At 39.3% G+C, this 27,260-nt stretch overlaps 1 protein-coding gene across 2 annotated transcripts in view; it reads left to right on the forward strand.

Annotated features, from left to right (window-relative positions):
• Nucleotides 1–27,260, forward strand: part of LOC128696362 (microtubule-associated protein futsch) — a 245,210-nt gene that overhangs the window by 81,100 nt on the left and 136,850 nt on the right. For both annotated transcript variants that reach the window (XM_070090322.1, XM_053787606.2), the window contains exons 9-10: nucleotides 12,966–13,171; nucleotides 13,332–13,547. In XM_070090322.1, coding sequence (XP_069946423.1) covers nucleotides 12,966–13,171; nucleotides 13,332–13,547 — 422 coding nt within the window. The remainder of the gene's footprint in view (nucleotides 1–12,965; nucleotides 13,172–13,331; nucleotides 13,548–27,260) is intronic.

The raw sequence follows: 27,260 nt of genomic DNA on the forward strand, positions 1-27,260 counted from the left end.
GAGAGTGTTGTTGGTGTGGCTTAACGTGAAACAATTACCGAGAAACGATTAACCCCTGGAGGGTTAGCCACCCAGGATAACCCAAGAAAGTCAGTGCATCATCGAGGACTCTTAACTTATTTCCATTGGGGTCCTTAATCTTGTCTCCCAGGATGCAACCCACACCAGTCGACTAACACCCAGGTGAACAGGGAAAAATGCCTGGAACTAGTGCTCATATTGGTGAATTTGAAGCCAGCAAATGTTGGTTTGAGAGGTTTAAGAATCGTAGTGGCATACACAGTGTGATAAGGCCTGTTCTGGAAGAAAATGCCAAACAGGACCTACAGTACTCAGGAGGAAAAGACACTCCCAGGACACAGTGTCTCATCAGTCATTGCTGCATCTTCAGTATAGGTAAGTGTCATTTATTCTTCATTTAGTAGAGTAGTACATGCACAATATATACTGTGCATGTACTACTCTACTATTGTGCATGTATCCTTCTCTTTGTGTGTAGGAAAATGTATATTTCATGTGGTAAAATTTTTTTTTTCATACTTTTGGGTGTCTTGCATGGATTAATTTGATTTCCATTATTTCTTATGGGGAAAATTCATTCGCATAACGATAATTTCGCATAACAGTGAGCTCTCATGAACGGATTAATATCGTTATACGGGGGTCCACTGTATAGCATAATATGACCGCCGAGAGGCGAAAAAAATCTAGGGATTATATCCCATGAAGGTGAAAGACCCATTCTCTCGTCACTGTGATGAGAGAAAACGCAGATTTACAATGGTTAACTGTAATAAACACTCGTAGGTTACGGAAAAAGTGTAAAAGAAAGCAAATTTTTTGTGAAAAAAAAAAATTCCCCGCGCACCTGGGGTGCCGCGCGCTTCGGCCTATATCTTGGAAGTAAGTTATTTACCTATTTAGGGGCACACCATCCCTATTTATGAATGAATTGACTTGATTTTCACAACAAGCATAGAAGAATGATTGCTTTACAATTGGACGATTTCCTTTCTGAAGTATCCCAAATATTTTTAGATTTGTGTGAGCAACAAGACCGACATCTTCCAAAATGTCAAAAAAGTTATGAAACTTAATTTTTTTTTAGCATGAAGGTAAGGTTTATTTTAGAATTGGAACTCCTACGCTGATGGAATTAGAAGTGTTCTATCAGCAGCAAGTGTCAAAACATTTTTTCAAAGTACCACTGAGTACAGGTTCCCTGCCAAATGTAATTTTTTGTAAATTTTGCATATTTCATTTCCTTTTTGGCCGATATTTTTGAAACTTCAGCAAAGCATGGTCGATATAAGCTTCTAATAATACACCAAAAATGAACGTAATTATCAAGATAAATAAAGAAGTCGAATATTTAAGGTTGAGCACTCCCTAATGGTTTACTCAAGTTACTGACTAAAAGAATGGTTTTCTCTCTTACCTCTGGTCTCTTACTAGAGAAAATGGTGTAATATACAGGAGAAACAATAAGAAATCACTTATATTGTATAGAAAAAGCCCAAAGTCGTGCAATTTCCATGATTTTTTTTATGTAAACAAGTGTGCATGGGTTTACCCCAATACATCTCGAAAGTAAGATTTTGGCCTATTGCTGCAAGCCCCTCCATTATTAATGATCAGATTGTAATGATTTTCACAGGTAACATAAAACAGTGTGTTTGAATTTCTAATGAAAAGCCACTTGGAATATCTCAAATATTTTTTATTTTGTGGGGGGTATAAGGCAGATATTTTAATGAATGTCAAAAAGCATACCAAATTTATTTTTTTTTGGCATGAAGACAAGGTATATTTCATTATTTCTCAACATAGCATTGTCGAGTTAGGCTAGTTCTATCAGTGGGCAGTGTGCGCTGAGCAACTCTCAGTGCCACTATGGGGGGGCTTGCTGCCATACTTGGTAAATATTTTTTTTTTCGTTTGTTGTCCAGTCTTATTGAAACTGGACAACAAATATACACCAAAAAGGAAAAAAATCAAACGAAAAATTAAAAAAAAAAAAAATCATAACCTGTCCCTTGAGCATCAGCAGAAATCAAACATTTCTGCTACTTTGAGCTTAATTTCAAGGTACTTTTATTTAATAAACCAATCAAAATCATCTCTGTTTCTGTAATATATCTTCCATTCTATCAAATGAAACTTAGAAAACGAAAATACTGTACAACCATAAGTACTACAGTGGACCTTAGGTTTTCTTCCTTAATCCGTTCCAGAAGGTTGGTCAAAATCCGAAATGGACGAAAACCGAAGTAATATTTCCCACAAGAAATAATGTAAATCCAATTAATCTATTCCAGACACCCAAAAATATTAACAAAAAATAAATTTTATAGAGATTAACTATAGTGTTACAGCTCTTCAGTGGTTAGCTCTTCCCTGTGGTCATCCACCAACTCTTCCACATCCTGGCCACTCACATCCTACCCCATGGACTTCCTGAAAGCCACAATAGATTCCACAGCAGGCATAGGGTTGTCAAGTTTACACTAACTTGTATTAAGTTAGTAATGGAACTAGGCATTAAAAGACACAGTAAAAAGTAAAATGCATACACAGTACATTCATTAATTACCTTAAAATATTTGTAGTCTTAATGTAGGGTGAGAGGTGAGTAGTATTTATTTGTAGGAAGTCAGTGTAGGTAGCCAGTAGGTGTAGGTAGCCTGGGCTACACCTACCGGCTACACTGTGGCCCAGAGCCATATTATTACCACGTAGTGTGTTTCTTATATAATTTTGAAGAAAACATAGATGGATTAATGAAAATGTCTATATTAACGTAAAATAAGGCATTTAATGTGCCCAAGAGTGAGTCACGAATGTATGAGCGGTCCAGGTAGACATGTCTGGTATAGACGATTTCTGAGCGAACGTACGAAACCTGGGGTAAAATTTTGCCAAAAAAAGTGGTCAGAATCTGAATTGTATGATTTCCACACAATACGAAATCCAGGGGTCCACTGTATGCAAGAACACGAAAATGCACTGCAAAGCCGCTGTTTTAAACCAAAAACACTGTCATTTTTTTTTTTCCTTGTGCACTGTGCTGCAGGCAGGAATTTTTTATACTGCACACACTGACCACTCAGACCCATTCTCTTATGTGTAGGCCTACCAGCTGTCTCCCACAAGATTGGAAGCCGCTAGAATGTTGGCATAGTATTATGGGACCAACACTGGCTTGCAAGCCATAATATTACGGGACTGACAGTGAAGGGGTTAATCCAAGAAATAGGGTAAAATGGTTATATTTTTTTGTTAATAATGGGTTCAAAATTGAAGGCAACTGTGTTATAGGAGAGGCCTAGGAATGTGATTAATGAACAAAGTTTTTTTTTTTTTATTTGGCTAAATTATCAACCTCTGTGCACATAGGGTAGTTCTGATAGTTGAAGGGGTGTTTTCGTGTACTCAGTTGATAGTACGTAAGGCATACTTGCAAAATAGCTAGAAATTAGGTCGAATTGAGCATTAGAATTGGTTTAAAATAGGCTTCCATTGGCAAAATTGCTGCTGCTTAAATTGTGACTAGACCACCAGCTTTGTGCTTGCTTAAATTTTTAATTATTTCACTAAATATCACATTTTTTATGTCATTGCCTTCAGAAAAAGACTAATTTCAGAAGAGAAAATTATCATTATTATTATTATTATTGTGTATTTTTTTGTTTTGATACTGTCAGCACTTTTAATTTCAGGGGTCATGTCATTGAATGGGTTAAAGACAAAACATTAGGAATTAATGCTGACAGTAAAATTACTGATGTAGAGGAGAAAATACAGTAGATCATCAATTAGCATGGTAGTTATGTGAAAGGTGAAATTGCGTAAAATGAACTGAAGAACTTATGGGAAAAATAGGGTTACGTTCCTTGGCCCCCAAAAAATGCCAAACAATTATTTTTAGGTCTCCAAATCTTAAAAAATAAAAATGATAATGTAATTGTTGTTCATTGGCATGATGTATAATGTTTAGTGCATTGCTTAAGGCTACAAATGTTATAGAAATAATAATTCTTACCTTAAATTGTAATTACCAGTCTTTGGTGATGATTATGAAGAGAGTGGAGAGGGATGCTTGGCTGAGGTGGATGGTTGTTGATTATTGGCTGAGATGGATGGTTGAAGCTCTGACAATAGTTTTACTTGAAAATGGATAAATTTTGTAATGGATCTCTGGTCTCTTACCCTGCACTACTTTATACAACTGATAGATCCCGTTTCAGAGCAGTGCTTCTAGATTTGTTAGGGTCCTCTTCAGTTAAAATGTCTGCAGTTTTACCAGTAATACAGAACTGCTCAAATAACTGCTGTAATATTAACTTCTTCTTCAGGTTCTTCTTCATCTTCCTCTGTTATCTGCCTCCCTTGTATTTGTGCATTGAACTCTGCCAACATTTCATCTGGACTTCTGTCTTCATCATCATCATCTACTAAGAGCTCATTGACATCATCATCCTGCATATCTTCAAAGCTATCACCTGATAATCTTCTTGCCAGCTAAACTATTTCCTGCACCAGATTGTCAAGTGAGGGAAAATCAGTGAAAGAAATACCTACACAGGGCCATAACTTTCTCCAGCCTGTATTTAATGTTGATTGGTTAACTTCATTCCATGCAATTCGAGCATAGCTGATTGCATCTGCAATATTAAATTTATTCCAGAAGTTTGGAACTGCCAGGCTGGAGTCAGAGCCCATTGATGCATCTAGTTTGTATATCACTTTTTGTGTGTAGCTACACTTGATTGACCTAATAACTCCATGATCCAGCAGTTATGTTAAAGTAATAACTCCACGATCCAGTGGTTGTTTTAAAGATTGTATTTGGAGGTAAAAATACAACTTTTACATGTGGGATGACATCTAGCAAGCCTTCTGGATGAATATGGAAATTATCAAGACTGAAGAGAATCTTGCTGCAAGGTTTTTGTTGTGCAGGTAAAACTTGACTTCAGGAATAAAGTGATGCTTAAACCAGTCAATAAATAATTCCTCTGTCATCCATACTGACTGGTTTGACCTCCAAATTACAGGTAAGGTAGTTTTATTTACACCTTTCAAAGCACACACAAGGGTTCTTGGAATGGTAAATAAACCATGGGCTTAACTGGAAATCGCCAGATGCTTTATCGCAAAAGAGCAAGGTGAAGCAATCCTTCACTTCCTTGAATCCTGGTGCACTCTTCTCGTGCTGATTGATGTAAATGCTCATTGACATTTTCTTCCAGAACTAACTTGTCTCATCTGCATTAAACACTTGGTGTGGCTCATAGTCATGGCAATTCAGCAGGGGAAATTACTTGCTGCTATGTGATCAGATAAAGCACTTTGACCAGAAAACTTAATATTATGTAACCTGTTACATAACTTTGAACTTGTGGAACCAGTTGGTGCTAAGCATACACTCTTGTTCAGACCTTCCTTCCTCATCACACACTGTTTTATAGATCTATGTTTTTTTCCCTAATTAAGATGAAATTAGTGATTCACTTTTGTTTTTTGTTCAGTCCACTTAATAAGTTTTCTGTTTTATTTACCTGTTGTGATCTGTGTGTTATTCTTTTTCAGGAAGTGACAACCTGGATTATTCATTGCACAAGCCTGTATATTTGTCTCATTCTTTTTAATTGTGCAAACTGATACTTCATTAAGTCCTAAGCTCTTGCCATCTCATAAATAACAAAAAGGCACAATACCGTGACTGGAACGATACACAAATAACCCGCACATAAAAGACAGAAGCTTACGACGACGTTTCGGTCTGACTTGGACCATTGACTTTGTCAATGGTCCAAGTCGGACCGAAACGTCGTCGTAAGCTTCTGTCTCTTGCCATCTCCAACACATGCACCACTTTCAAGTTTAATATCTCAATTTTCTTCATAACACCAAGACTTGAACACTTAAACTTTTTCTTGCCACTTCTAGCATCACTTATGCCTCTTGGGTGCCATTACTAAAATCTTGCAGATACAAGATTTGGTAATGGAAAAAAAAAAAATGATTCACAAACACAGATCTGAGAATCGTGTGGAACACACATGTACAGAGCACTGAGATGTGAGAGATAGGAAGTGGGACGGGGGAGGCAGGGGAGGAAGCTAGGCCTCCCCAGCAAAGACAATTGCCTGACCCACAGGTAGGCTGCCCGTGACCCCACTAGATGGAGGGGAAAAATCCTGCGGCCCAGTTAAGTGCTCCAAATTTTTCCACCAGAAGTGGTACCGTGCTAGTTGAATTTTACGTAGTGCTCATCGAAAATGTGCTACAATTTTGCGGTAATGTAATAGAGAAAACGGGGTAAAGGATTCCACGTTAATTGATGGTCTCTTGTATGTGAAGTTTTGAATATAAAGTTCCAGGGTTTTCACATAGAAGGTATACAGTGGACCCCCGCATAACGATATTATTTCAATCCAGAAGTCTGTTTGGGTGTCGTTATAGACCGAATTTGTTCCCATAAGAGATATTGTGAAGTAGATTAGTCCGTTTCAGACCCCCAAAAATACACCTACAAAAGCACTTACAAAAATACACTTACATAATTGGTCACGTTTGGAGCTGATCGTTATGCGGGGGTCCACTGTATTTCATTTATGAGATTTTAGTCCCTGACAGAGAATTAAATCAGAGGATATTGTAATAACTAAAGAGGAACTAAAGAAATTGTTACTACATGTTGATAAGAAAAAGCTGTAGAACCAGACAGGAAAGCACCTTGGGTCTTGAAAGAGCCAATGTGGAGACGAGTTATGTTATCTATTTTGGAAAATTATTAGAATTTCACTACAGGAAGTTAAATTAGCATACATGTGAAAGATGAGCATATTGTACCTATATTTAAAAAAGTTGAAGCCCAGTGGTCAGAGTCGCACCTGTCATCACTGAGGTCCAGGATTCAAAAAATAGTTTTTTGTTAGGTTATGTATTGGTGGATAAAAGGTTGATGGGTAGGCTTCAGGATGTACATGTTTATAGAGAGGCAATGGATATATCGGATCATTATCTGGTTTTAGCTGCACTTAGAGTAAGAGGTAGATGGGACAAAAGGAAAGTGGCAACAGTAGGTAAAAGAGAGGTGAAAGTTTATAAACTAAGGGAGGAGGAACTTAGGGTGAGATACAAGCAACTATTGGCAGAAAGGTGGGCTAGTGCAAGTATGAGTAGTGAGGGGAAGGGTTGAAGATAAATGGGATAGTTTTAAAAATGCAGTATTTGAATGTGGGGCAGAAGTTTGTCTATAGGAGGATGGGTGCAGGAGGAAAGAGGAGTGATTGGTGGAATGAGATAAAGGGTGTGATAAAAGAGAAAAAGGTAGCTTATGAGAGTTTTTTTTACTAAGCAGAAGAGATATAAGAAGGGCAGAGTATACAGGAGTAAAAGAAACATGAAGAGATTGATAGAGTACAATGATAGAGTGGGAGAGACACTGTCAAGAAATTTTGCTGAGAATAAGAAAATTTTTTTGGAGTGAGATAAACAAATTGAGAAAGCCTAAGGAACAAATGGATTTGTCAGTTAAAAAACAGAGTAGGGGATTTAGTAGGTGGGGAGCTGGAGTTATTGGTTAGATGGCGGGAATATTTTGAGGAAGGTTTATATGTCGATGAAGAAAGGGAGGCAGTAATTTTATGCACTGGCCAGGGAAGTATACCATCTTTTAGGAGTGAAGAAGAACAGGATGTGAGTGTGGGGGAGGTGCACGAGGCATTAGGTAGAATAATAGTGCGTAAAGCAGCAGGAACTGATGGGATCATGACAGAAATGTTAAAAACAGGGGAAGATATATTGATGGAGTGGTTGGTAGTTGTTTAATAAATGTATGAGAGAGGAGAGGGTACCTACGAATTGGCAGAGAGCATGTTTAGTTTCTTTATATAAAGGGAAGGGGGACAAAAGAGATTATAAAAATTATAGGGAAATAAGTTTACTGAGTATACCAGGAAAGGTGTATGGTAGGGTTATTATTGAAAGAATTAGAGGTAAGACAGAGTAGGATTGCAGATGAGCAAGGCGGCTTTAGAGTGGGGTAGAGGATGTGTAGATCGTGTTTGTTTACATTGAAGAGTATATGTGAACAGTATTTAGATAAAGGTAGGGAAGTTTTCATTGCATTTATGGATTTAGAAAAAACGTATGATAGAGTGGATAGGGGAGCCATGTTGCAAGTATATGGAATAGATAGTAAGTTACTAAATGCTGTAAAAAGTTTTTCATGAGGATAGTTATCTATGGAGGCAAAGAAGGGAATGTATGAAAGTATAGTGGTACCAACACTCTTATATGGGTGTGAAGCTTGGGTTGTAAATGCTGCAGCGTGGAGATGGTTGGAGGCAGTGAAGATGTCTTGTCTAAGGGCAATGTGTGGTGTAAATATTATGCAGAAAATTTGGAGTGTGGAAATTAAGAGAGGGTGTGGGGTTAATAAAAGTATTAGTCAGAGGGCTGAAGAGGGATTGTTGTGGTGGTTTGGTCATTTAGGGAGAATGGATTAAAGTAGAATGACATGGAGAGCACATAAATCTGTAGGGAAAGGAAGGCGGGGTAGGGGTCGTCCTCGAAAAGGTTGGAGGGAGGGGGTAAAGGGTTTTGTGGGCAAGGGGCTTGGACTTCCAGGAAGCGTGCATGAGTGTGTTAGATAGGAGTGAATGGAGACGAATGGTATTTGGGACCTGACGAGCTGTTGTAGTATGAGCAGGGTAATGTTTAGAGAAGGGATTCAGGGAAACCGGTTATTTTTATATAGCCGGACTTGAGCCCTGGAAATGGGAAGTACAATGCCTGCACTTTAAAGGAGGGGTTTGGGATATTAGCAGTTTGGAGGGATATGTTGTGTATCTTTATACACACATGCTTCTAAGCTGTTGTATTCTGAACACCTCTGCAAAAACAGTGATTATGTGAAAGTGTTGAATGATGATGAAAGTATTTTCTTTTGGGGGATTTTCTTTCTTTATTGGGTCACCCTGCTTCGGTGGGAGACGGCCGACTTGTTAAAAAAACAAAACAAAAAAGTGAGGGTCAGGTTAGGGTGTGTAAAAGAGAGGAAGATTACTTTCCCAGTAAAACTAGGTCTTAGACAGGGATGTGTAATGTCACCATGGTTGTTTAATATATTTATAGATGGCCGTCTTCTTGTCATCAGTGCCGAGGTTGGGAGACTACTCTCTCCCGCCTTCGCATTGGACACACTCATCTTACTCATGGGTATCTCATGGAGAGGCACCCTGTTCCTCTCTGTGAGCAGTGTCAAGTTCCAGTATCAATTAGCCACATTCTATTAGACTGCCCTCTCTATCAACGAGCACGCAGAATTTACCTCCAACATCGTCTCTGCTCTACTACTCTCTCTTTACCTTCCCTTCTTGCTGATGGACCCTGCTTTAATCCTGACTCTCTCATTGACTTCTTGACAACGACTGATTTACTCCACAAACTCTGATGATGATACCTTTTGCACTCCCCTCAGCCCTTTCTACCTCAATCTCTTGCTGCCCTCTACCCTTTCACCATCCATTCCCCCGCTGTTCTCCGTAACCTATTACTCACCTATCTCCCTTTTGCCACCTGATACCCTCGCTTCCTTCCTGCCCTGCAGTGCTGTTTAGCCCTTGTGGTTTAGCGCTTCTTTTTGATGATAATAATAATAATAATATAGATGGGGTTATAAAAGAAGTAAATGCTAGGGTGTTGGGGAAAGGGGTGGGATTAAAGTACGAGGAATCAAATACAAAATGGGGAGTTGACTCAGTTACTTTTTGCTGTTGATACTGTGCTTATGGGAGATTCTAAAGAAAAGTTGCAAAGGTTAGTGGATGAGTTTGGGAGTGTGTGTAAAGGTAGAAAGTTGAAACTGAACATAGATAAAGATAGGGTGATGAGGGTATCAAATGATTTAGATAAAGAAAATATCACATTGAAGAGAGGGAGTATTTAAGAAGTGATTTTCAGATATTTGGGAGTTGACTTGTCAGCGGATGGGTTTATGAAGGATGAGGTTTACTATAGAATTGATGAGGAAAAAAAAGGTGAGTGGTGCATTGAATATCTGTGGAGACAAAAAACATTATCCATGGAGACAAAGTAGGTAATGTACAAAAGTATAGTGGTACCAACACTCTTATATGGGTGTGAAGCTTAGGTTCCAAATGCTGCAGCGAGGAGGCAGCTGGAGGCAGTGGAGATGTCCTGTCTAAGGGCAATGTGTGGTGTAAATACTATGCACAGAATTTGTAGTGTGAAAATTAGGAGGTGTGGAGTTATTAAAAGTATTAGTCAGAGGGCTGAAGAAGGGTTCTTGAGGTGGTTTGGTCATTTAGAGAGATTGGAACTAATTAAAATGACTTGGAGAGCGTATAAATCTATTGGGGAAGGAAGGTGGGATAGGGGTCATCCCCAAAAAGGTTGGAGGGAGGGGATAAAGGAAGTTTTGTGGAGAGGGTCTTGGACTTCCAGCAAGCATGCGTGTGCATGCTTGATGGAAGTCCACGGATTGAATGGAAATGAATGGTTTTTGAGACCTGACGAACTGTTGGAGTGAGAGCATGGTAATATTTTGTGAAGGGATTCAGTGAAGCTGGTTAACCAGATTTGAGTCCTGGAAATGGGAAGTACAATGCCTGCACTTTAAAGGAGAAGTTTAGGATATTGGCAGTTTGGACGGACGTTTAAGCTGTCATATCTGAGCGCCTCTGTAAAGTCAGTGATTTATGTATGAGTGATGATGAAAGTGTTGAATGATGAAAGTTTTTTCTTCTTTTTGGGTCACCCTGCCTCGGTGGGAAATGGCCGATGTGTTAAAAAAAAAAAAAGACACCTTCCTGGCAGTTCCATACCCTGTTTTCTGGCAGGGAAGCTGGTAGTGGAACACCAGGTCTTGGTTTCATTATACAGCCTCTCCACACTTAACGACGTACTCATTTACCGATGCATCAGACTTATGACTGGGTCTCTGTCCAGTATTCATACTTAAATAATGTATATTAGAGTTTATTTCCTCTATTCTGTTTATTTCAATATACAGCACACTACTGCATGAACATTTAAAAATATACCAGATATGTTATAAATGGTGCAAAGGTGTCATTAAAACAATCAAAGATGGTTGACACAAACTCACTACCATTATAGTATGCTTCTCGCTTAGCAACAAATTCGTTTAACAACGAGGTCTTAGGAATGGAACTCCGTCGTTAAGTGAGGAAAGGCTGTATTTACTTTGGTATTTAAGCTGTGTTACCCCATAATATACTGTGAGACCTACCTGGTTTTAGATTTTTTCAAAGGCACGAGAAGGTTGTAGGAGACCTAAACAATTGAGCTGAGATAGAAAATACCAGCAGATGGCATATGTGAAGGCATGAAAAATTATGCTTACTGGTATGTCAAACATAGTCTTCACCTGCATGCTAATATGTTGAACACAGATAAAAGGTTAAGTAAGTTAAAATATACAAGAAAATTGAAAAGTCAGAGATTTATTCCAAGAGAATGTGCTATCTCAAGTAAAGCTGAACAGGAGCTAACATTTATACAGTAAACAAATTGAGCTAATCAAAAAAAGGAAAACCTATGCAGGGGAAAACATAGTTAAATAATACAAATAACTCTGCCAATGTATGGTCATTGAGTTCAGATTTGAACACTAACATAAAAACTGATGCAACTAAGATACCATGAGCAAGGGGCTAGTAACTCCTTCTGTATAAATTACTAAATTTAAAAAGAAAAGCTTTTGTTTTTCTTTTCAGGTTATCCTGCCTAGGTGGAATATGCCTGGCTCCTTAAAAAAAAAATACGAACTCCCTAAAATTCTTAAATCCAATTTATCCTGTTCTTTAGCTACAATTTTAGTCGTTGGTATTTAATGGGTAGTCTTTGGTCTCATGATGTAGTCTTATAGCTGAAAAGGAGGGTTAGCTAATCTAGTGAGGGGTGCTGTATGACAGTCCTCTGAGTTCACTTATTCTTGTTTGGAAGTTTCTAAATGTACTTTCAGTGTAACTGGCATTGTGGCTAGAGCGCGTAAACTGATAAATAACATTTGAGCACAAAGATGGTGTATCTGAATCCTCATATCTGAAGTTACTACTAATACTTCAAGAATTAGCAAAGTGAATTTAAGTTTTGTCTTGTTATTTTATCTTGGTCACTTGTTAACTTAATGGTGGGGTTTAAGAAGTGTTGCTTGTTGGGAAAGAGGTAACCCATCCCCAGGAAGGAAAACTGCTAAGGCTGTTTTTCTCTTGATGAAAGTTAAGGCACTTGTGCAACATCTGGTTTTCTTTATTGTAGACGTTTCGCCATCCAGTGGCTTTATCAATACAGATTCTAGGACATGATTAGAAGACAGTAGAATTATATGCAAAAGATGAGGTAATCAGTCCCTCAGCGTTGGAGTTGGTGTGGAGAGCACCATGGTTGTAGATATTCTGGAGCATAGGCAAGGAGACTGGCGCTTGTATAGGCGTCCATGGACAGGGACGTGTAGCAGACGAGGGCATAGTCACTGGTAGGTGGGATTTTCCAGTGGAAGTAGGTCCTACCCAAAGGAATGGGTTAGTTGTAGTAGCTGTGAAGAAGAGTTGTGTAGATGTCCTTTGAAATGTCTACAATAAAGATACCCAGATGTTGCACAAGCGTCTTAACTTTTATCTTGTTGGTATACATACTTTTCTTGCACTATTTTTCTCTCCTAAATTTGATATGACTTATGGTTATTGGGTATTGTTTGTGGACTGTAAATAACTTGACTGAATTTATTCACTTCCCTTGTAGTTATAATTCCTGTAATTGGATAAATTAGCCATGATAATAGCAGCTGTCAGCATTTAAAAGTGCTGAATGCCCAAACGGTTCTAATTCTTGTAAATTCAACAATTGAATTCTAGTAGCTGCTTGTAATATTTCTAATAATTTTTATTGCTAACTATATTTTTTAGTTACTACTGAGAGTGAAGTGGAAGACGAAGATGATGAACAGGAAGAAGAGGAGGATCAGACACAGTGTACTAAATGTGGCCATGACGACCACCCGGAAACTATTTTATTATGTGACAACTGTGATGCTGGTTGGCATCTGTCTTGTCTTCGGCCACCTCTTCTTAGTGTACCTGAGGGAGATTGGGTGTGCCCTACCTGTGAACATGTAAATACTAATCATCATGTTAAAAATCTTATCAGTGTAGTTCAAGAGTACATTGAAGATTAATAGAACTCTTAGGAAAGTTTTGCAACAGTAAATTTGAAGTTAAGTAACTAGCTCTTTAGAGTAATTTAGAATTCTTTTAGAATTTCTTTCTTTCCAGATTCAACTTGTTAATAAATTACGAGCTCTTTTACATGAGTTTGATGAATGTCAGAAGAGAGCTCATAATGAAGAATTAAGAAGACAGAGACTTGCATATGTCAATGTTTCCCTATCTAACGTCCTACCAGATGGAAAGAAGAAGAAAAAGAGACGACACCACGATGGTGAGGAAGATGAAGATGATGATGAATCAGGTTCTGAGTCTGATACAGAAGTAAGTCAATAACATGAACACCAGATGTGGTGAATGGTTTTGAAAACCGACAAGTTGAAGAATTGACACTTGTGCAACACATGGGAATCTTTATTGAAGAAACGTTTCGCCACACAGTGGCTTCATCAGTCCAATACAAAGTAGAAATGGGTAAGGAGAGGAGGAGTTCGAGGTAATCAATCCCTCAGGTTGAGGGACTGATTACCTCGAACTCCTCCTCTCCTTACCCATTTCTACTTTGTGTTGGACTGATGAAACCACTGTGTGGCGAAATGTTTCTTCAGTAAAGATTCCCATGTGTTGCACAAGTGTCTCAATTCTTCAACATGAACACCACTAAGCTAAAGCCCCTTCATATGACAAGGCTAGTATTAAGCAGTTATAAATGTACAAGTGTATATAAATAAAGACTGAATCTGGAATGAATGATAGAAACATTTGGCTCTTCCACATATCGTTTGGTATTTTGTCCACATCAGCAGTGAATTTTATTAAAGAAGAATTAATATTGGGATTGGAATAATTCACAATTAACCACAAAATTTGAGAGAAATCTTCAAGACATTTTGTTCCTTCCTGGAACATTTATCAAGTCATAAGACAGAGAAAAGGAGATACTCTACAAGGAGAATTGGGTAAAGAGCCTGAGATATTCTCTAATCACAGTTTTTCTAATTTCATTAGCTCTGTGTACTGTCATGCTAAAAGAACTTTATTCTTTCTTAAACCCATTTGTCCAGTGAAGACACCTGCACTTTGTCTTTGTTTTTAATTTATGCAGTTGTAATAATTCGTGTTTGGATTTTTTATTGGCAGTTTGGAGGGATATGTTGTGTATCTTTATACGTATATGCTTCTAAGCTGTTGTATTCTGAGCACCTCTGCAAAAGCAGTGATAATGTGTGAGTGTGGTGAAAGTGTTGAATGATGATGAAAGTATTTTCTTTTTGGGGATTTTCTTTCTTTTTTGGGTCACCCTGCCTCGGTGGGAGACGACCGACTTGTTGAAAAAAAAAAAAAAAAAAAATTTTAAATTTGCATTTTACTGAAGTAATGTACTCATAACAGTCTGGTTCATACTTGTGACCGCTCCCACCAGTACTTCTGTTGATTATTCTGCTCCTCTTCCTCTTGCCAATATATTAGTGAGTCAGGTTGCTTCCTTTTTGATAGACTTGTAGAAAATAAAATAAGTGCAGTAAAACCTCTCATCAATGGATTAATTGGGGGGAAGGGGGTATACAATAATGCTGATAGTTCAGTTGTCTTCTAAAGAAATTGACATGGTCCATTGTTGCAGAAGACAACCAGACACTAAGAGTATGAATATTGTGACCTGTAGTACTACAGGACTGTAGTGTATAGTAATGTTATAATACTTTACTTAATTTACCGTAATTGTACTTAACAGTTCCTTTTCATGGTGGAGAGATGTGTAAACTGCTATGATCAATAGTGGTGACTCAGAATAATTTTTATTCTGAGTAACCGCTATTGTGAATAACTTTTATTCTGAGTGAGAGGAGCTGTAAAGCTGTAGTGAAAATAATGTAAATGTATATGGCTGAGAAGATGTACAGTGGACCCCCGGTATTCGATGCATTTTAATGCAAAAATTTCGCCTCGGTATTCGATAGAAAACCTAGTATTCGATGCTTTCCATACGAGACGTGTTCACATGTGGCCTGAACTGCCCCGTGTGTGCCAGTGTTTACAAGTCAGGCAGTGTGCGCGCATCTAAGCATACATTCGGTACATTCCATATTATCACTGTTTTTGGTGCTTGTTTCTGCAAAATAAGTCACCATGGGCCCCAAGAAAGCTTCTAGTGCCAACCCTTCGAGAAAAAAGGTGCTAATGACTATTGAAATGAAGAAAGAGATAATTGCAAAGTACGAAAGTGGAGTGTGTGTGTCGGAGCTGGCCAGGTTGTATGGTAAACCCCAATCAACCATCTCTACTATAGTGACCAGGAAAACGGCAATCAAGGAAGCTGTTCTTGCAAAAGGTTCAACTGTGATTACGAAACAGCGACCGCAAGTGTTAGAAAGTGTTGAGAGACTGTTATTGGTGTGGATAAATGAAAAACAGATAGCAGGAGATAGCATCTATCAAGCGATCATTTGTGAAAAGGCTAGGCAGTTGCATGACGATTTGGTAAAGAAATTGCCTGCAACTAGTGCTGATGTGAGTGAATTTAAGGCCAGCAAAGGTTGGTTTGAAAGATTTAAGAATCGTAGTGTCATACATAGTGTGATTAGGCATGGTGAGGCTGCCAGTTCGGACCACAAAGCGGCTGAAAAATATGTGCATGAATTCAAGGAGTACATAGACAGTGAAGGACTGAAACCTGAACAAGTGTTTAATTGCGACAAAACAGACCTGTTTTGGAAGAAAATGCCAAGCAGGACCTACATTACTCAGGAGGAAAAGGCACTCCCAGGACATAAGCCTATGAAAGACAGGCTTACTTTGCTGATGTGTGCCAATGCTAGTGGTGATTGCAAAGTGAAGCCTTTATTGGTGTATCACTCTGAAACTCCCAGAGGGTTCAGGAAAAACAATGTCCTCAAGGCTAATTTGTGTGTGCTGTAGAGGGCAAACAGTAAGGCATGGGTCACTAGGCACTTTTTCTATGACTGGTTACACCATGCATTTGCCCCAATGTGAAAAATTACCTAATTGAAAAGAAATTAGACCTTAAGTGCCTCCTGGTATTAGACAATGCCCCTGGTCATCCTACAGACTTGGCAGAGTGACTTTCTGGGGACATGAGCTTCATTAAGGTCAAGTTTTTGCCTCTTAATACCACTCCCCTCCTGCAGCCCATGGACCAGCAGGTCATTTCCAACTTCAAGAAACTGTACACAAAAGCTATGTTTCAAAAGTGCTTTGTAGTGACCACAGAAACTCAACTGATGAGCTGCTAGATCATCTTCAACAGCAAGAGGCCAGACCTGAGGAAACTGCTTCGGAGGAGGAGATAGAGAAATTGAAGAAGTTGCCTACTTCAAAGATTAAGGAAATGTGTACATTGTGGCTTAAAATGCAAACCTTTTTTGATGACAATCACCCTAACACAGGTATTGCAAACCGTACTGGTGAATATTACACTGACAATGTTGTGAATCACTTTAGAAAAGTCATAAAGGAACGAGAGGTACAGGCCTCTATGGACAGATATGTTGTGCGACAGAAGTCCAGTGACTCTCAAGCTGGTCCTAGTGGCATTAAAAGAAGAAGGGAAGTAACCCTGGAAAAGGACTTGCTACCTCAAGTCCTAATGGAAGGGGATTCCCCTTCTAAACAGTAACAACCTTGATACTCTCCCCTCCTTCCATCCCATCAATCACCACCAGATCTTCATTAAAGGTAAGTGTCAATTATTCTATTGTTATTGTTGTTATTGTAATTATTCTATTGCATTAAACTTAATATTTCATGTGGTAATTTTTCTTTTTTCATAATTTTGGGTGTCTTGCATGGATTAATTTGATTTCCATTATTTCTTATTTTGAAAATTTATTCGCTTTTCGATATTTTCGGTATTCAATGAGCTCTCAGGAACGGATTAATATCGAATACCGGGGGTCCACTGTATATTTCTGAGAACTGTACATTTTCTTCTTGAATGACAGCTGGCTTTAGAAGCCATTCCTAACCCTTTCATAGTCAGAACCCCTGATCTGAAACTTGCTCTCATGGTTGGAGAATTTTCAGAAAAATTTATTATAGAATACTAGAGAACATTTTTCTGAAGGTAATGAAACCAAAAGTACAAAATTTGATGGAAAATTTATGGAATTATGCTCTCGCAGAGTTTAGTGGTCTTGGCGATATTTATGCATTGGCAATTTCACCCAGTTTGAGCCCTATTTTCAGCCATTTCTATTGTTTGTCAACCAAACTCACTAATATTCCTTCTAACAAATGAGTACAAGAAACTGCCCATTTCCCTGTATCAGCTACCCAATAAAGTGATCAGAAATTGGTAATTTGGCCAATTTCACACAAAATAAAAAAAATGCCATTTTAAAAATAGGGTCCAGAATAAACAATGTATGTGTAGACTTTCCTGGCACTGAAAAACATTTCCTCTGCTCATTAGTTATGTCCCCAGGCCTTTTCTATATTATGCTTGATTTCCCTTTTGAATTTTTTTCACACAATACAAGATTTACTGTTATGCATACTGCTGCATTATTGTAATAATTGTATAAATAATGTCAGCATTTGCGAACACAGACTGACCCATTGGACACACGTTGAAAGAGTGATGCAATTTGTGTACTCTGGAATATTGGCAAAAATCGAACATTTCCCCTTGTTTAAGCTCGGTTTCAAACTACAGTGGTACCTTGATTTACGAGTGCCCCAACTTACAGGTTTTCCGAGTTACGAGCCATCGCTCGGTCAATTTTTTGCTTCGAGCTATGAGCGAGCTTCAGATATGCCGCCACTAATTAGCAGCATATCTGAAGTCAAATCCATGTCTGTACCCAGAGGAATGTCTGGTACTTCATCCCATCCCACATGCTCTTCCAAGACTTAACTGGAAGGATAATACTCCCACACTAATCCTAGATTGTAGTGAGGCACCTCGTCCCTTGTTTGGTTCTCGTATAAATCTGGGGAAGAGGTAACCTCCATTTCAACACTCAGAGTTTTTTCTGAAACATTAATTAAAGTGGGTGAAGTACTTATAGTGGTGGGTGGAGTAGTGAGGGTGGTGGGTGGAGTAGGGAGGGTGGTGGGTGGAGTAGTGATAATGGTGGGTGGAGTAGGGAGGGTGGTTAATGGAGTAGTGATAATGGTGGGTGGAGTAGTGAGGGTGGTGGGTGGAGTAGGGAGGGTGATGGGTGGAGTAGTGAAGGTGGTGGGTGGAGTAGTGAGGGTGGTGGGTGGAGTAGGGAGGGTGGTGGGTGGAGTAGTGATTATGGTGGGTGGAGTAGTGAGGGTGGTGGGTAGAGTAGTGAGGGTGGTGGGTAGAGTAGTGAGGGTGGTGGGTGGAGTAGGGAGGGTGATGGGTGGAGTAGTGAAGGTGGTGGGTGGAGTAGTGAAGGTGGTTAATGGAGTAGTGATAATGGTGGGTGGAGTAGTGAGGGTGGTGGGTGGAGTAGTGAAGGTGGTGAATGGAGCAGTGATAATGCTGGGTGGAGTAGTGAGGGTGGTGGGTGGAGTAGTGAGGGTGGTGGGTAGAGTAGTGAGGGTGGTGGGTAGAGTAGGGAGGGTGGTGGGTGGAGTAGTAAAGGTGGTTAATGGAGTAATGATAATGGTGGGTGGAGTAGTGAGGGTGGTGGGTGGAGTAGTGAAGGTGGTGAATGGAGTAGTGATAATGGTGGTGGAGTAGGGAGGGTGGTGGGTGGAGTAGTGAAGGTGATGAATGGAGTAGTGATAATGGTGGGTGGAGTAGGGAGGATAGTGAATGGAGTAGTGATAATGGTGGGTGGAGTAGTGAGGGAGGTGGGTGTAGTAGAAAAGGTGATGGGTGGAGTAGTGAAGGTGGTGAGTGGAGTAGAGATGGTGGTGGGTGGAGTAGTGAGGGTGGTTAATGGAGTAGTGATAATGGTGGGTGGAGTAGGGAGGGTGGTAGGTGGAGTGGTGAAGGTGGTGAATGGAGTAGTGATAATGGTGGGTGGAGTAGTGAGGATAGTGAATGGAGTAGTGATAATGGTGGATGGAGTAGATATGGTTATGGGTGGAGTAGTGAGAGAGGTGGGTGTAGTAGAGATGGTGATGGGTGGAGTAGTGAAGGTGGTGGGTGGAGTATACAATATTTCTTATTCATAAATACATTCATCTTATTTAAAAATCCGTAACAAAAAAGTCGAGGTGGTTTTTTGGGGGCTGGAACGAATTAATGGCATTTCATTTAATTACATTGAGGACAATTGATTTGATATACGATCTCGGTCACAGAACGAATTAAACTCGTAAATCAAGGTACCATTGTACTTTCACTCCTGAAACCAGTCAAAATCATCTTTGTTTCTGTAATATATCTTCCATTCTATCAAATTATACCAAGAAACTGAGAATACAACCATGAAACCTACACGAAAGTTCTCCACAAAGTCGCTGTTTTAAACCAGAAACACAGTTTTTTTTCCACATGTACTGTATGTTGCAGGTTTTTTTATATGGTGCACATGTACTGCATAGATCCACTCTTTCATGTTTAGGCCCAAATTTACTACTCGCACGTTATCTGAGAGAGCTGAGCTCATCACGTAGAACAACGGGATCAACCTGAGCTTCAAAGCTGTAGTACAACAGGACCTGCCCCGAAGGGGTTAATTGCACTTTACTTAATATGTTAGTCATACGAATTACTCTACATTCGGGGAAAATTAGAGACAGATAAGCGAGTAACCAGAAAGAATAAACTGACACAGGCAGCCTGTGGTTCAGGGAACAGTAAAAACAGACAGGTCCTGGCCATGGCCTCTGTGATCTGTGCTGGACACATGCTGGAGTTAGTGTACTTGGTACATTACTTCAGAAGACAGCCAGGCACTATTGCTATAGGCAAAATGCAGTACAGTAGTACCTCGAGTTACAAACTTAATTTGTTCCAGAAGGCTGTTCGAGTGCCGATACTGAACGAATTTGTTCCCATCAGGAATAATGTAAATTAGATTAGTCCGTTTCAGACCCCAAAAATACACTTACAGAAGCACTTACTAAAATACATTTACATAATTGTTTGAGTTGGGAGCTGTTCGAAACTCGAGGTACCCCTGTATTACTGGTTTTTGTCCAATAATTAGAATCTTTGTCCAAAGTTGTCAAAACCTGTTAATGAGAGTTTTACTGAAACGAACAGATTTTTTTTTTTTTTTTTTTTTGTAAGTTTAAAGACCAGAGCCATCACATAAACTGATCTAACAAAACTATCTAATCCCCTTATAGCTTTCACAGAAACTGTTATGTAGAATTGGCCCATATACACAACAATCCTAACATGAAACTTAGTCTCAGTTTTGTCTTTTCAAATGCTCTGATTTTCTGAACAGTAAGCCAGTAAACTTGGCCTTGCCTTTCTCCTCGCCTCCCCTGATCTCGGCATTCTCCTCTTCGCCTGTCCTGAATAATGGCTTACAGTACAGTAAACCCTCCATTTAATGTGGAGGGTTTACTGTACTGTACTGTACAGAATGAGTTCTGCTGGATCAGTAGATTTGGAAATAGTGGACAAAGTCCTTTTGGTAGCAGAATTTTTCGTTGTTATTACAATCACAGCAAAATAATTTTTTCTCTGTCCACCACAGTTGCCACTTATCTTTCCCCCCATCATCATCCCCTAGTTAGTCTAATAAATAGAGGGTTTATTGTACTTTATTATTCTCTTAAGTCATAATTTGATAATGATCTAGGGCAAACAAATATGGCCTCTAAAGTTTTATCTCCTATTTGTGAGGGTTAATTGTGAAGTATATTGTATTAGTTTACCTGGCCTGCTTTACTGAAAGATAATATTCTCTCAAATTGTGAACTTTTCATTCTTTTGGTTATTTGTGGTTAAACTGCTAAACTTGTGTTAATTACTGTTATCCTATCAGTATCCTAAAGTAATTTGAATTAACTTGAAGGAGAAGTAGATTTTGCTGTAAGAGCTCTGGGGACATTGCCAAATCACCACTTTCTGCATTTTTTTGTTGTAGTGGCAATAGTTAAAAAGGATGCTACCAAGTGTGATAAGTATTATAAACTATTGAGTATCATTCCTTCCTTTCCAGGTGGATGCCATCCAGTCCCATGAAGGTGAAAAACAGTAGAGATGATTATGTAACTTTTTATACCACTATTAGATTTGCTTTCATTATTTTCAAAGTGGAGTAACCATTAAGATGTATTGGCCTAACTGCATAAAACAGAGACTCCCATTAGCTAAATAATATAATTTTTTTTTTCAACAAGTTGGCCATCTCCCACCTAGGCAGGGTGACCCAAAAAGAAAGAAAATCCCCAAAACAAAAATACTTTCATCATCATTCAACACTTCCACCTCACTCGTACATCATCACTGTTTTTGCAGAGGCGCCCAGATACGACAGTTTAGAAACATACATAAAGATACAATATAAAAAGTGACCTGAAATAATATAATTAACTAAACCATATAGAATATAATATCAGGGCCCCCAATTATATATATACTGTCCTATTACACATCCCTCCAAACTGCCAGTATCCCAAACTCTTCGTTTAAAGTGCAGGCATTGTACTTCCCATTTCCCGAACTCAAGTCCGGCTATATAAAAATAACCGGTTTCCCTGAATCCCTTCACTAACTATTACCCTGCTTACACTCCAACAGCTCATCAGGTTCCAAATACCATTCGTCTCCATTCACTCCTATCTAACACACTCATGTGCGCTTGCTGGAAGTCCAAGCCCCTCGCCCACAAAACCTCCTTTACCCCCTCCCTCCAACCTTTTTGAGGACGACCCCTACCCTGCCTTCCTTCCCCTACAGATTTATACACTTCATGTCCTACTTTGATCCATTCTCTCTAAATGACCAAACCACCTCAACAACCCCTCTTCAGCCCTCTGACTAATAGTACTTTTATTAACTCCACACCTCCTAATTTCCACACTCCAAATTTCCTGCATAATATTTACACCACACATTGCCCTTAGACAGGACATCTCCACTGCCTCCAACCATCTCCTCGCTGCTGCATTTACCACCCAAGCTTCACACCCATATAAGAGTGTTGGTACCACTATACTTTCATACATTCCCTTCTTTGCCTCCATAGATAATGTTTTTTTGTCTCCACATATACCTCAATGCACCACTCACCTTTTTTCCTTCATCAATTCTATGATTAACCTCATTCTTCAAAAATCCATCCGCCGACACGTCAACTCCCAAGTATCTGAAAACATTCACCTCTTCCATATTCCTCCTCTCCAATTTGATATCTAATTTTTCTTTATCTAAATCATTTGATACCCTCATCACCTTACTCTTTTCTATGTTCACTTTCAACTTTCTACCTTTACACACACTCCCAAACTCATCCACTAACCTTGGAGCCTACCCATCAACCTTTTATCCACCAATACATAATCTAACAAACTACTTTCATTACATGCTATATCATACCTTGTATATTTATTTATCCTCTTTTTCATAAAATATGTATTACTTATTACCTAACTTCTTTCTACACAAAGCTCAATTAAAGGCTCCCCATTTTCATTTACCCCTGGCATCCCAAATTTACCTACCACTACCTCCACAACATTTTTACCCACTTTAGCATTGAAATCCCCAACCACAAGTACTCTCACACTTGGTTCAAAACTCCCCACACACACACATTCAACAATTCCCAAAACCTCTCTCTCCTCTACACTTCTCTCTTCTCCAGGTGCATATACGTTTACTATAACCCACTGTTCACATCCAACCTATATTTTACTCCACATAGTCCTGGAATTAATACATTTATACTCCCTCTTTTCCTGCCATAGCTTATCCTCCAACATTATTGCTACTACTCCTTTAGCTCTAACTCTATTTGAAACCCCTGACCTAATCCCATTTACTTCTCTCCACTGAAACTCTCCCACCTCCTTTAGCTTTGTTTCACTTAAAGCCAGGACATCCCCCTTCTTCTCATTCATAGCATCCACAATCATTTCTTTCTTATCATTCGCACAACATCCACGCACATTCAGACATCCCACTTTGACAATTTTCTTCTTCTTTTTAGTAATCTTTACAGGAAAAGGGGTTACTAGCCCATTGCTCCCGGCATTTTAGTTGACTTTTACAACACGCATGGCTTACGGAGGAAAGATTCTTACTCCACTTCCCCATGGATATAAAAGGAAAAGTAATAAGAACAAGAACTATTAAGATAAAATCTAAGAAAACTCAGATGAGTGTGTATAAATAAACGTGTACATGTATGTGTAGTGTGACCTAAGTGTATGTAGAAGTATCAAGACGTACCTGTAATCTTGCGTACAGTGGACCCCCAGTATACGATATTAATCCATTCCTGAGAGCTCATCGTATGCCAAAATTATCGGAAGGTGAATTAATTTTCCCCATAAGAAAAAATGGAAATCAAATTAATCCTTGCAAGACACCCAAAAGTATTATGAAAAAAAAAGTTTTACCACATGAAATATTAAGTTTAATGCACACAAACTGAAGAAGACATGCACAGTTTGTAGTACTCTACTAACAATAGAATACATGACACTTACCTTTAATGAAGATCTGGTGATGATTGATGGGAGGGGAGAGTATCGAAGTTGTTAATGTTTAGAAGGGGAATCCCCTTCCATTAGGACTTGAGGTAGCAAGTCCTTTTCCGGGGTTACTTCCCTTCTTCTTTTAATGCCACTAGGACCGAACTGGCAGCCTCACCATGCCTAATCACACTATGTATGCCACTACGATTCTTAAATCTTTCAAACCAACCTTTGCTGGCCTTAAATTCACTCACATTACCACTAGTTGCAGGCATTTTTTTCAATTAAATCCTCATACAACTTCCTAGCCTTTTCACATATGATCGCTTGAGAGATGCTATCTCCTGCTATCTGTTTTTCATTTATCCACACCAATAACAGTCTTTCAACATCTTGCTAACACTTGCGATCTCTGTTTCGAAAACAGACATGCACCTTTTGCAAGAACAGCTTCCTTGATTGCCGTTTTCTTGGCCACTATAGTAGCGATGGTTGATTGGGGTTTTGTATACAACCTGGCCAGCTCCAACACACGCACTCTACTTTCGTACTTTGCAATTATCTCTTTCTTCATTTCAATAGTCATTAGCACCCTTTTTCTCTAAGGGTTGGCACTAGAAGCTTTCTTGGGGCCCATGGTGACTTATTTTGCAGATACAAGCACCAAAAACACTGTGATAATATGGAATATACCGAATGTATGTTTAGATGCGAACACACTGGCTGGCTTGTAAACACTGGCACACATGGGGCAGTTCAGGCCACATGTGGACGCGTCCCGGACGAATCGCGTGTGGCAGGTTTTTTAACGAGTGGCGAGGCAAAATTTTTACGTTAAAATGTATCGTGTACCGGATTTAACGTATACCGATGCCATCGTATACCGGGGGTCCACTGTATTTATGAGACAGACGAAAGACACCAGCAATCCTACCATCATGTAAAACAATTACAGGCTCTCGTTTTGCACTCACTTGGCAGGACGGTAGTACCTCCCTGGGTGGTGGCTCTGTACCAACCTACTATTATTTTTTTTCTCTCAGTTGTTTGTTGGGCTATCTTAATGAAACTTGGGCAATGTATGATGGACAGATGCTTCTTAATGTACACCAAAAATGAAAGAAATCAGACCATAAATAACAGAATTCACTTCTTGGCCATTAGTCGCCCCATAGCAGTATACAGGTCTCCCTCAACATTCACGGGCTTCACACATTCGCAAATTCCCAACTGCCAAATCATATTTATGTTGAGGACTTTGGAGTTGATGAACGACATTAATAGAGGCATAATTCCCTACAAAACTCTGTAAATATGAAGAAATGGTCTCAGTTGCCCATCACAATGTTCTTCACAAGGAAGCCTGCCACTACAGTTGCCATCCCTTTACCCAAGGTCCTATCCATTCTAAAACCTTGGGTAGTTTCAAATTTAGGTTGGATAAATACAGGAGTAAGAGGGGTTGGATTTGAATAGACTTGCACGCGAGTAAGTAGAATTATCAAAGCTTATTGCTTGGGTAGCGTTTATTCTGTTAGTGGGTTGGATTTGTGAAGGACCTGCCAAGTATATGCCAACAAGCCTACTGCAGTGTTCCTCCTTTCTTATGTTCTTACGTTGATGAGTGGAACAGTCTGTCTAGTATGGTTATAAGAACATATGAACATAAGAAAGGAGGAACACTGCAGTAGGCCTGATTTCCCATTCTAGGTAGGTCCTTCACAATCCATCCCACTAGCAGAATAAACACTACCCAAGCAATAAGAACATAAGAAGGAGAAACACTGCAATAGGCCTGTTGGCCCATATTAGGCAGGTCCTTCACAAATCCAATCCACTAACAGAATAAACGCTACCCAAGCTTGACAAAGTTCCTGGAGAGCAAAACGTTGCCACAACAAAAATGTCACATTAGTTGCACTTGTGTCCTTTTACTTTACAAGCAATAAGCATTGACAATTCTGTTTACTCACATGCAAGTCCCACTCAAACCCAACCCCTTTTACTCGTGTGTTTTTTTTTTTTTTAACAAGTCAGCCGTCTCCCACCGACGCAGGGTGACCCAAAAAGAAAGAAAATTCCCGAAAAGAAAATACTTTCATCATCATTCAACAATTTCACCTCACTCACACATAATCACTGTTTTTGCAGAGGTGCCCAGAATACAACAGTTTAGAAGCATATACATATAAAGATACACAACATATCCCTCCAAACTGTCTATATCCCGAACCCCTCCTTTAGAGTGCAGGCATTGTACTTCCCATTTCCAGGACACTCAAGTCCGACTATATAAAAATAACCGGTTGCCTGAATCCCTTCACTAAATATTACCCTGCTCACACTCTAACAGCTCGTCAGGTCCCAAATACTATTCGTCTCCATTCACTCCTATCGAACACGCTCACACACACCTGCTGGGAGTCCAAGCCCCTCGCCCACAAAACCTCCCTTACCCCTTCCTTCCAACCTTTTCGAGGACGACCCCTATCCCGCCTTCCCCTACAGATTTATATGCTATCGAGTCATTCTACTTTGATCCATTCTCTCTAAATGACCAAACCACCTCAACAGCCCCTCTTTAGCCCTCTGACTAATACTTTTATTAACTCCACACCACCTCCTAATTTTCACACTCCAAATTTTCTGCATAATATTTACACCACACATTGCCCTTAGACAGGACATCTCCACTGCCTCCAACCACCTCCTCGCTGCTGCATTTACAACCCAAGCTTCACATCCATACAAGAGTGTTGGTACTACTATACTTTCATACATTCCCTTCTTTGCCTCCATAGATAACGTTTTTTGTCTCCACATATACCTCAATGCACCACTCGCCTTTTTTCCCTTATCAGTTCTATGATTAACCTCATCCTTCATAAATCCATCCACCGACACCTCATCTCCCAAATATCTGAAAACATTCACTTCTTCCATACTCCTCCTCCCCAATTTGATATCCAATTTTTCTTTATCTAAATCATTTGATACCCTCATCACCTTACTCTTTTCTATGTTCACTTTCAACTTTCTACCTTTACACACTCCCAAACTTGTCCACTAACCTTCGCAATTTTTCTTTAGAATCTCCCATAAGCACAGTATCATCAGCAAAAAGTAACTGTCAATTTCCATTTTGTATTTGATTCCCCATAATTTAATCCCACCCCTCTCCTGAACACCCTAGCATTTACTTCTTTTACAACCCTATCTATAAATATATTAAACAACCATGGTGACATTACACATCCCTGTCTAAGACCTACTTTTACCGGGAAGTAGTCTCCCTCTCTTCTACACACCCTAACCTGAGCCTCACTATCCTCATAAAAACTATTTACAGCATTTAGTAACTTTCCACCTTTTCCATATACTTGCAACATCTGCCACATTGCTCCCCTATCCACTCTATCATTTGCCTTTTCTAAATCCATAAATGCAATAAAAACTTCCCTACCTTTATCTAAATACTGTTCACATATATGC

This window comes from Cherax quadricarinatus, chromosome 31 (genome assembly GCF_038502225.1).
Source record: "Cherax quadricarinatus isolate ZL_2023a chromosome 31, ASM3850222v1, whole genome shotgun sequence".
Lineage (NCBI taxonomy): Eukaryota > Metazoa > Arthropoda > Malacostraca > Decapoda > Parastacidae > Cherax > Cherax quadricarinatus.